Here is a 12,315-nt window from a genome sequence, read left to right as displayed (position 1 = left end):
TTTCTAGTTCCATTTGTTATACATCTGTTACTCTCAAAAGCACTTTTTAAGAACAAATCAGAGCCTGCTTTTAACGCAGCCCCTTCAAGAGGAAGATAATGACCACAAAGTGCTTTACGCTGATTAAAAAACTCAAATAACACTTATCACCATCATCACCAGAGAGATAAGTCTAAATAGTGGAAGTCCACTCTGCACGTGTCAGCTGAATCAAATGCTTCACCTTCTGCTTGAGGCCGTAGTTGACCTCCAGCTCCATCAGTAAAACGCTCTTTCGGACATTCAGAGTCTTCTGCAACTCATCAAAGGTGGTATGGATGTCGTCCTCAATGGAGCTCTTCTGATTGGTCAGCTGCTGCAGGATCTCCGACAGCGTCTGCAGGGCTGAGTCGATCTCTGGCAGCCTGGGAGGAATGAGGAGGCGTTTTTCATACAATGAGTCTGCAGTCACATGAGCAGAGCATGCACATAAAATAGGAAAGTGGCTGTTAAATGCTAGCCTGGCTAACACCAGACTAATCACAAATGAGATATAGTCTGGAAACCAGCCGTTCATTTCTCCATAGAGGAGGCGTGGTTTACGATCCTCTGGAGCCGTTTATTGGGCGCTATGAATGTCTATCAAAAGCGTCTGTAGGTAGCTCTTAGCCACTCAGATCATTTGTACCAGATGACGTATGTAGAGCGACAGAAATTGATGTTTACATAGCCAGACTAGCCCATCTCTACTTTGAGGCTAAAATGCTCAATTCTGCTTCTGCAACGTTTTTCTGCAGCATGTTCACATTCAGCCACACACATCCACTGATTTTATGGGCAATAAACAAGCTGCTGCAGGTCTCTGGGGGCTCCGCTGTCCCCCGGCTCGGAGCCAGATCACCGGCGTTACGGTAGCGGGGCTAGTAGCGGGGCTAGTAGCGGCGCTAGTAGCGGGGCTAATAGCGGCGCTAGTAGCGGGGCTAACAGCGGGGCTAGTAGCGGGGCTAGTAGCGGAGCTAGTAGCAGGGCTAGTAGCGGAGCTAGTAGTGGGGCTAGTAGTGGACTAGTAGCGGCGCTAGTGGGTAGATTAGTAGATTAGACTTTTCCCAAATCCTGTTGGAAGCACGGCTAAAACATCCTTTTTCGTGGTGAAACAGGAGTTTAAAGTCAAACGTTCTTCTTTTAAAATCAACTTTCGCTCTAAACTATTTAAAACACCGCCTACAGCTAAAGAGAGTTTCGCGTCTGCTGCAGCCATGTTGGATCCGTAAGAAAACTACAAAACTACAAGCTTCCGTCTGCCGAGTAGTACGCGTCATCGTCTTGCCGTCCCTCCCCGTTCTGTGATTGGATCCTAAAACAGGGCTAAGAAACGGCCCTGGTTTCCAGACTGCCTGCAGGTTCGAAATTAAATTCGAGCGTGCAAGGCAGTATGGGTATACCCAGGCTAGTGAAATGCATAAAGTGTGTTAATGTAGCATGAAGTCTGCATAATGCTGGTGTTGTACCTCTTCTTGACAGCATCTAGTTGGTCCTGTAACGAGGCCTTGTGTTGCTCCACTACGTCTTTAAGAGGCACAGTTGGGTGTTCTCCGTGTTCGCCACTCGTACACTCCTGACACATGGCCGTCTCACAAGGCGGACAGTAAAACTCCATGACCTAAGCAACAGGAAAAAGAGATTAAACTTAAATATGGGGTTGAGGTTGAGTTCAACATTTTCTTAGTCATATTTGCAGCGTGGCGGATGGCGGCATGGGTTGGTTCGCCACTTTGTTCCACACTGAAATATCAGCTTTTTGCTTTGATAAAGGAAATTCTCTTTTTATTGAGTTATACCAAGGTTAATATAAACAATGTCATCATTCTTGTGAGGCTTAATAGCATTATCTATCCAAGCCCTCTGTAAAATACAGCTGTAGTAGAAGGTAACAGAATAGAGTTAGAGTAGAGAGAAAAAAAATTCAGGTTTAACCCTTTATCAGGCAAAGAACTATATTTGGTATTTAGAGTCAGGTAATATTTCGAGAAAAAAGTTGCAAATTTACGAGATTTAAAGTGGCAAATCTACAAGAAAAAAAGTCGCAGATTTAAGAGATTTTAAATGGCAAATCTGCGCAAAAAAAAGTTGCAGATTTACAAGAAAAAAAGTGAAAAAAAAGCAACTTTTTTTCTCCTAGATTCACCACTTTAACCCTTAATAGGGCACTCATTGAAATACTTGCAAATTCCAAATTTCAACCCTAGAGAATATTGGAGGATATTACATACAGCCAGAATGTGTAAAAATGTGCAGATTTCTTAGATTTAAAGTGGTGAATCTGGGAGAAAAAAAGTAGCTTTTTTCCCACTTTTTTCTCGTAAATCTGAGACTTTTTTCACACAGATTTGCCACTTTAAATCTCTTAAATCTGCAACTTTTTTTCTTGTAGATTTGCCACTTTAATCTAGTAAATTTGCAACTTTTTTCTCGAAATATTACCTGAAGTTACAAAATATAGTTCTTTGCCTGATAAAGTAAATTTTTTATGCTGATACTTTTGTACTTTTACTTAAAAGTCCTGCATTCAAAACTTACTTACTTGTGATGGAGTAAATTTGCCGTGTATTATTAGTATTTTTAAGTAAGGGATCTGAATACTTTTATAATCAACTTTAGTCCTAGAAGATAGATAACATTTGATGTTTTACTGCATAAACAACAGCTGAATGTTCAGATGTGGAGGTTAATGGATCTGAACTTCACAAGACACAGAGAGAGAGATGATTGAATGAAAAGTGAGAAGCCGTCAGACAGCCTGGCGGTGTGTGTGTCTCTTACGTTGCCTCCATGGTTGGGGCAGGAGAGCAGTTGGCCCGTGGCCACGGTGGTGATGTTGTTGAGAGCGGCGGCCTCCTGGCTGCAGCTGTCCGGCGCCCGCTGCAGCACGTCCATCAGGTTGGTGATGAAGAAGTTATTCTGCAATGCCGCCACACCCTTCTCCGGCAGGATCGAGGTCTGGCGGCACACGGGGCACGACAGTGTGAGGCTGTGGGCCGGGATGTAATTCTGCAGGCACCTGGAGGAGGAGGAGGAGACCGGCGGGATATTAGAGCAGTAGTTCTCAACCTTTTTGAGTCGCGACCCCCAATTTAACATGCATGTTGTCCGCAACCCCCGCTCACTGAACAGAATCTCACAAGCACAGTTCAGATCACCCAAAAAAGAAACAAAATGACCAAAAACGACACAAATTGACCACAAAATTATCAAAAAAGACACAAAATGACCAAAAAGACACAAAATGACCAAAAAGACACAAAATGACCAAAAAAGACACAAAATGACCCAAAAAAGACACAAAATGACCCAAAAAAGACACAAAATGACTAAAAAAAGACACAAAATGACCAAAAAAAGAAACAAAATGACCAAAAAAAGAAACAAAATGACCACAAAAAGAAACAAAATGACCACAAAATGATCAAAAAAAGACACAAAAAAAAGACACAAAATGACAAAAAAAAATACATTAAGTGACCAAAAAGACTAAAACACATTAACACATGAACACTTTAACACAGTGGAGACAGAGCTGACTTCCAAAATGATTTGGCGACTCCCAGAAATCATCTCGCGACCCCAAGGTTGAGAATAGCTGTATTAGAGAGTGGGAGCTTCCTGTGAAATGTTATGTAAAAAGAAAGTGTCTGGATAAAGGTGTGGGTGGCTGCATTGAGAAGCCATTAAACAGACCCATAGGATTCAGCTCTACTGTATAACCAAAGTGATTATCTACAGTAGATTTGCACTTATTACTCACTATAGCAAGGTTTTTCTGTCATTCAGTGGCGGTTCTAGACCAGTTTTACTGTGGGGGCCAAGGAGGGGCCAGGGTTTAACCCTTTATCAGGCAATAACTATTTGGTAACTTCAGGTAATATATAGAGAAAAAAGTTGCACATTTTCTAGATTAAAGTGGCAAATCTACAAGAAAAAAAGTCGCAGATTTAAGAGATTTAAAGTGGCAAATCTGTGTGAAAAAAGTTGCTGATTTACAAGAAAAAAGTGGGAAAAAGCAACTTTTTTCTCCCAGATTCACCACTTTAAATCTCATAAATCTGCACATTTTTTTCTCGTAGATTTGCCACTTTAATCTCGTAAACTTTTTTCTCAAAATATTATTTCATATGTTATGTTTTTTTTTTTTACACATTCTGGCAGTATGTAATATCCTCCAATATTCTCTAGGGTTGAAGTTTGGAATTTGCAAGTATTTCAATGAGAGCCCTATGAAGGGTTAATCAGAGGGGCACATTAAAAAACAGTAAAGATTATATTTAAGCATTCAAAACCTTTATTTTGCCTTATTTAAAAATCTAATTTAAGTGTATTTGGAAGATACAAATACATTGATTGAAACAATGAGACTTACCAACAAGAACAGTTATTTTTGTACGACAATGATATTTCTCATCTTTGTGCACAATTACTTTTTTTGTTGTTGTAATATACACAAGCTTTTATTGCTTTTATTTAACTACACAATGTACACATTTTGGGTTCGTTTTGTGTACAATGCGATATTGTTTGAAGAAAAAATAGGTAAGAATTGTTCCGTCATTCATCTTTTTAAATTGACCATTTTATTATTAATTTGACACAGGGGCCCCTCATTATTGTCATTATATTGTCATTATTGATCATTCAAGTCTCTTTCTGAAGAGAGATCTGGTCAGAATTACAAAAACTAAACAAAAAAAAATAATTCAACAAAAATATTAAAAAGTAGAATGTTCCAGTTCATTATCAGCTTTTTAACCTGTAAAGTGGATGAACACTAGTGAAAACGTTGCCTTCGATGCCATCTAGTGGTTGAAATCTTTACATGCCAAAAGTCATTTATTGAGGTGCTTGTACTTTAATTTGTATTACCATTTTCTACTACTGTATACTTCTCGTGCACTACATTTATTGAATAACTTAACTAGTAGTTAGAGTGCAGATTGAGATTATTAATAAAAATATATCACCAACAAATTCATAATAATAATAATAATAATAATACTGATTTAGATCAAACTTTACAAGGAAAATTCACAAGTTACCCAGCAGATAAAGTATACAAAATAACTTCACCTTTACCAGCTTCAATATTAAAGTGATGAACACATTAATGCAGTAATAACTATAATCCAATATTATAATATAAATAATTACAAATCAGATGGTACAGGATGAAGAAGAACCATTTGGGGGTAAATTCCGACAGAAAATTATCTCAGAAATAAAAAGTGCTGAAAATTGACTTTTGAGACAGAGAGGACAGTTTTAGGCTCTTAGCGCCCTGTGCTCTAATACAGATGACACATATGTATATACATATATATATGCGTGTATGTATGCAATATTTGTACAATATTTTGAGATCATAAACCATGTTGAGTTTGGTTTCGACACATGTATGTACACAGGTATGAGGGAAGCAGCCCAAGAATACATTTATAGATAAAAACTAACCAATGAGAGAGCCTGCCAACATACAAAGACGGCATTTCAGTCGTGGCATACAGAGTACAATGATGTGTGCAAATTCCCAAGCCAGTAATGAAACGCGGAGCACAATCATAAACACAGTCCAACTTCTTAAGGCTCTGATGAGTTGCATTCATAAAAAGCAGATCACTGTAATCCAGTAGAGGCAAAAACGTTGCAGAAATCAAATTTTTCCTTGACTGATCGAAGCAAGATTAGTTTCTGAAAAATAAACCTAATTTTAGTTTCAGTTTTGTCACAAGGCTTTCAATATGGGGTTGAAATGACTTTAAAATTATGCTTCTGATCAATAGTAATCCCTAAATATTTATAAGCCGTGACATTTTCAATTTCATCACCTTGTACTGTCGTTATCTTTGGCAAATTGGATATCAAGTCTTTACCATTTGAGAAGATCATAAGTTTTGATTTCTCCGCATTCAATACAAACTTGAGTTCAGCTAGATGGGATTGGACCACATCAAAAGCAGACTGCAGGTATTGAAGGGTCTGAACAATAAATGACTGAATCATCTGCATAAAAATGTAATGAGCTCAATAAACCTAATGTAGAGACACATTACATCAGTGACCCGTGTGGTCACAAATGCATGGACCACACTGAGCTTTATGTTGGATGTGGTCAGAAATGCATTACAGTAGAGGAAGCTTCAGGTCAGTGCAATAATGCCTTTCTGACATGAAGGATTTAGCATTATATTATATTTTAAACATTCCTTTAGGTGCTCTATGATCTCTTTTCTCCAATATCTGTAAAAATGCACTCTTACGAAAACAAACACAAAAAGATATGTTAATAATACATTTCAAATAGCAGAAATGTATGTATGTGTGTGTATATATATATATATATATATATATATATATATATATATATATATATATACACACACATGTCTTTTTTTATTATTCTTTATTCTGTCTTCTATATCTATGTGTCTGTATCTTGAGCTGCTGTGACAACTAAATGTCCCCACTGCGGGATAAATAAAGCCATATTATCTCATCTTATAAATGATGGTTAAACATAGTTTTAGGTAGCTGTTAGCTGGCAGATAAGAAAAAGTCCAGGATGGAAAAAGATGCACAGATGCTTTAAAATTGTAACTTTAACTGAAATACTTAAACATCACACAGTGCACAAAGCTCAACAATAAATAAATACATTTACATTAAATCAAGAGATGATTTTCATTGCATTTTCCTTTTCTCCTCTTGCCACTCAAGAAAGGTTTACTCATACCACAGACGTGGATGTATGAGATATATACACAAGAACATAAATAGCAATATTGTTCAATCTTACAGCTTTATTGACTCTCCAGAAGCAACCGGAGTAAAACGGACGGACAGGCACCGTTCACAGTTTCTCTTTTGTGTCGGAAACAAAGACTGGCTGTCACAGAGGACGGCACCAACACACCCAGTCAGCAGCAGAGAAGCATGTCATGTGAAACAATACTCACATTTACAAAATGACGACACTGTTGAGAAAGTTATATTACTGCACTTTGTCATGCAGCATCTCTTTCTTGCAGAAAACACGCACAGTTGCACTTCCACTCTTCGTTTGCACATTTAAACCTAACTCACATGCTTTCCTCTGTTGTATGCAACAGGGTAACGCTTTACAATAAGGTCCTTAATAACCATTAATTAACAATTAATAAGGCATTGTTCTCGCTTTAGATCCGGTAGTTGCAAAAAGCATAGTTAACTTATAATAGATGAGCAATAAAGTATATTTTAATATCGATAAGCAAACAAAATAACATTAATAAAGGCACGGCAAAGACATAATGGGTGGGTCATGGGTGTTTGTAATGCCATTATTAACACTTATATAAGCTTATAAACACACAATAATGTTAATAAGCATCTTGTAAGGACTTACAAGGGTCTTATTACCAAGGTTATAATAGTTTTGGATTTTTTTAGTTTTAGTTTTAATTTCGTTGTGTCTTGTTTTCAAATTCAGTTAGTTTTAGTTAGTTTTTAGAGTGAGTTTGCTAGTTTTAGTTTAGTTTTTATTTTTTGAAAATGCTTAGTTTTAGTTTAGTTTTTATTAGTTTTAGTGTTAGTTTTAGTTTTTTAGTAATGGGTATGTGCCTTCATTTCCTTTGGTTTATCCATCTCAGCCTCAATAAGGTTATTAACTCTTACAGTTCGGGGTGTTTTGTATTTTCAGTCTCAGTAAACATATTCACCATGTGTTCCTGCATGTTGAAACAGAAAAACACTGAATTATGTATGAAAAAAGTTGACAAAGACGAAAACGAAGGACATTTTCACTATAATTTTAGTTAGTTTTAGTTAGTTTTGTAACCACACAATACAGTTTCAGTCAGTTATCGTTTTTTAAAAAACTCTTGTTTTAATTTTTATTTCAGTTAACGAAAATGTTTTTTCAATTTTAGTTTTCGTTATTTTGTTAGTTTTCGTTAACTATAATAACCTTGCTTATTACTTGTTAATTAATGGTTATTACAAGGACCTTAATATAAAGCGTTACCAAAACCTCAAATAACACTTATCACCATCATCACCAGAGGGATATGTCTAAATACTGGAAATCCACTCTGATTCTAATTAATGGTTATTACAAGGACCTTAATATAAAGCGTTACCTGCAACAGTTACAAGTTAAAAACATTTAATCTCAGCTTTAAAACACCATGATGGCTCCACTCACCTCTCACAGAAGGTGTGTAGGCAGGGCAGTACTTTGGGGTTCTCGTAGCGGTCCAGACATATGCTGCAGATCAAGAACTGCTTGTCAATCTGGCGGACCACGGGGCTGGGAATAGTGGAGCCTTCACTGGCCATCCTAAAACTCTGACATAGGAGTCCCTCTTCCTCTTACCCTGCACCCTGCAGAGAGACACAGAGGGAGGATGAGACAGGCAGAAGGACACAGCGTGTGATCAAACAGGACAGTGACGGCCCAAAAAGGCGAGTGGAAACCTGTGGGTTGTAAAGATCAAAGTTGAAAGCAAAATGTTTTCTTCCTTCCATCCATCACACTGAGAGAGGAAATACCCAACACACAAACACACAAACCAACCAGCTCATGTGGCTTCAGGCTTTAACCCTAAAAATATAAAAACACTAAATATTGAAACCGTAATTGTAAACATGCCTTCAAATCACAAGGTTACCAATACTAAACCAACCACGAGAGGACTTTCATTTGGCTCAGTGGAATAAACTTAATAATCACTCTCATCATTGAGTCAGTGGCCCTTAAACAACATTAATAAGATGAATAAGCTGAAGGTCAAACTAATTTTATACATACACATGATAGTATGTATAAAAACATGCATACATGGGCAAAATAAAATTATATATATATATATATATATATATATATATATATATATATATATATATATATATATATATATATATTCAATTCAATTGGCTTTATTGGCATGACGTAACACTGTACATATTGCCAAAGCAAGCGTCAGAAAAAAAAAAGATAACAGTAAGGAAAGCAATATTTACAATAAATTATTATAATTCTATTATTCATTTTAAAAGAAAAGAAAAAACTAATAACAATAAAAGAAAGCAATATTTACAATCATTGAATTACAATCAATCTATCATTCATACAATCTAACCGTCCCAGCAAAGAAGAAGAAAAAATAAAAATAAAATAAAATAAAACAAAATAAAATAAAATACAATAAAAACAAGCTCTGTGACTCTTCCCCGAGGAGGAGCGGCAGTTTTTCCTCATCTGACCATTTAAAAAAATATTTTTTGACAGATTCAAATTTTTGGAAATATGTTTCTCTAATTACTTTATATTTTTGACATTTGGTGAGGAAGTGTAGCTCTGTCTCATACATAGTACTATGCAAAAGCCTGTTTTGATTACTGATGCTTTTATTTTGAAAGGATGAAAAGAGACTTGATCCTGTCGATCGTTAAACTAACTCAACTGAGATTATACTGTAAAAATAACGTCAAGGAGTTCGATGTTTTATGTTTTATGTTCATGAGGTCTGATACAGTAAGCTAGTTTTGCTCAAATTAATACTCTTGTATTTCTGTGTGTTTTATTATTGTTATTGCAACTTTCAGTTTGCAAACTGTAGCTTTATCCAACTCTCCAACGTGTTTCAGTTCAGTGAGTACTGATACGCAGTCAGAGATAAAATTACAAAATACACAGATCAAATAAAAATTCCAAGGGATCGACCGAATTCTTAACGACCATTAATCCTTCATCGATTAATTATTTCCATCCCTAATTTGCAGTACTTGTCGCTCTAATAGCTAAGCAGAAAGTTTTTTAAGTTGCTGTTCTGGAGCTTTCTATCAAATCAAACATCTTCCTTAGCTGACATGTAAATGTACATTCCTCTGAGAGCTTTAAGGACTTTGAGTGTAAATAGAGGCTGATATTTTGTCCAGCATGTACAAAGATGAAGCTGGTTGATAGAGAATGCAGTCAAACAGTTGCTTCCAACCTTTTTGGCTCATAAAACCCAAGGAAATGTCTACACTTATTAAAAGAAAAGGATACAGTGAGCACATACACTCAGCCTGGCTACCAATGAAAACTGGCCTGGAGCCCAACAAGCATTTCCCCTATAGATCATTATTATAAAAGAGACATGTCACTTCCAACTGTAAAGAAGGTCAATTCTTTGAATTTTTAATCCAGGGAGGTTTGCATCTGTAAATTGTTCCCAAAGTCCAAAAAAAGCACATGCACTGCAAAAAAGCCAACTTGTATTTTTTGGCCTAAAACAGTGATTTAATTTGGTAAAACTAATGCTAAAAATGACTGACATTTAGGGCAATAATGAAGCCAGTTGTCTTCTCAAAAACAAGTTTGTGAGTTGTTGTTACTTATATCTTTAAGTTGGGGTTCACAACAAGGGACAATAGTTCTGATAACTCTTATTTCTTTGTTGTGAAATTTGGTCATTAGCGAAAATTAGCAGCTAACTGATGCTAGCGGCTAACTGATGCTAGAGGCTAACTGATGCTAGCGGCTAACTGATGCTAGCGGCTAACTGACGCTAGCGGCTAACTGATGCTAGCGGCGCTGCTTGTTACAGCTACAAGAGTAGCCATTAGCATATCAATGCTAACTCAAAATTGTGGTCACAACATTAGCTGACATTTCATTCGCTAATGACCGAATTTCACAACAAAGAAATAAGAGTTATCAGAACTATTGTCCCTTGTTGTGAACCCCAACTTAAAGATATCAGTAACAACAACTCACCAACTTGTTTTTGAGCAGACAACTGGCTTCATTTGCTGAGCTAACTTACATTATTGCCCTAAATGTCAATAATTTATATTTCCAAGTTTTACCAAATTAAATCACTGTTTTAGGCCAAAAAATACAAGTTGGCTTTTTTGCAGTTTGATAAAAAAGGTAAAACTTTCAAACATGAGAAGAGAAACTTTAACTTTAAGATAGAGTTTCTTTCTTTCCTCTCGACCTCCATGTTGAGAAGCAGCACAGCAGCAGAAACTCAGAGCTGCTGCCGCCCAATGTTTGTCATAAAAAGCACTTTGAGTGATAAATATTTGATTATAAAGTGGAAGCAAGGCACTCCGTGTTCAGCACTCAGCATCAGAGAGAGAGAGAGACTCAGAACACTTACAAAACAAAAATAAACTATAACTCATATTTACAGTGATTTAAATAGTGAACTCTCCAGTTTTATCTGAAACATCCGTTTACTGCTTCCTCTCTTTTACCGTCTGACTTCTCTGTAACGTTATCCGGCTGCTAACTTGGACACAGAAAGTGTGTCAGGGCTTTTATTGTCTCTTCACATTCAAGACCGGCACAGAAACAGGCCACCTCTGCTGCTGAGAGGAAACCCTTGGGGAATGTGCTTCTTTCTATGGTGCACGCTCTCCTTCTTCTCCTCCGTTTTCTCTTAATCTCTCTCTCTGATACGAGCTTCTGCACAGCTCCTAACTACAATGTGGTGTGTCCGGTAAGCCTGTAAACGGAGCAGCGGTGGATAAAATGACTGTTATAATGAAGCTGTCATGTCGTCAGTAGGTTATTACTGAAATTTGCAATATGTTGCATGGCTGGTATAATGCGTTAGCTGTCAGATGACAAATAGTTACGTGTTGAGCAGCTTAGTTCAGCTTCATAAAGCTTGTAATTGAAAGAGAAAAAGTGCAGAATAATCACTTAAAGGAAACCTCAACTAAATGTTCACAATCTAGTCAAATGTTTAACCAGCCCAGAAGATAAAACCTCATTCATAAAAAGGGTTTGAATGACAATATATATATATACACTGTATGCCAGCACAGGCATGCACAAACAAACAAACACAAAAAGCTCAAGTCTTAAGGCTGTGTGTTAATAACTTACCGGCTCCAGAGCCCAGATTAAGCAGATTAACAGAGCATCAAATATGGCACAGATTATAAAAAGTAGAATTCCTAAATCCTGCAGACGGACAGCCACAACAGAAGCAGCCCTGTGCTGACGGTGCACAAGGTCGCAGCAGCCTCACAACGCTCCACTCTTACATAATCAGATCCGCACCAGCTAAGCGGAATAATTCTTGCTGGATGGAGCTGTCATCGTAACGGCAGCGGAGGGAACACATGAAAAAGGCAAACATTACCGGAGGACTGAGAAGTGTGACCTTTTTTTGGCATGTCATGACTGCCTGAGCTAATAGTTACAATCACACAAAAATTATAGACGGAAGAAATTATTCCAAATGTTTGTCTGTTAACATTACTAAGAGTATGACTCACAGAGCTGCATCTATAGGCCGATCAACAGGCGTC

The 12,315-nt window shown here is 37.0% G+C and overlaps 1 protein-coding gene across 3 annotated transcripts in view; it reads right to left on the bottom strand.

Annotated features, from left to right (window-relative positions):
* The window catches only part of trim2a (tripartite motif containing 2a), a 36,764-nt gene that overhangs the window by 12,299 nt on the left and 12,150 nt on the right, over positions 1-12,315 (bottom strand). For 2 of the 3 annotated variants that reach the window (XM_059343097.1, XM_059343113.1), the window contains exons 2-5: positions 8,207-8,385; positions 2,800-3,037; positions 1,488-1,639; positions 224-404 (exon numbers count right to left, since the gene is read on the bottom strand). In XM_059343097.1, coding sequence (XP_059199080.1) covers positions 224-404; positions 1,488-1,639; positions 2,800-3,037; positions 8,207-8,340 — 705 coding nt within the window. In that variant the 5' untranslated portion in view covers positions 8,341-8,385. Of the gene's footprint in view, positions 1-223; positions 405-1,487; positions 1,640-2,799; positions 3,038-8,206; positions 8,386-11,887; positions 12,194-12,315 lie in introns of those variants that run through there. The other variant, XM_059343103.1, reaches the window with a different exon arrangement.

Source organism: Centropristis striata, chromosome 1 (assembly GCF_030273125.1).
Source record: "Centropristis striata isolate RG_2023a ecotype Rhode Island chromosome 1, C.striata_1.0, whole genome shotgun sequence".
NCBI lineage: Eukaryota > Metazoa > Chordata > Actinopteri > Perciformes > Serranidae > Centropristis > Centropristis striata.
This window is presented reverse-complemented; position numbering and strand designations above follow the sequence as displayed.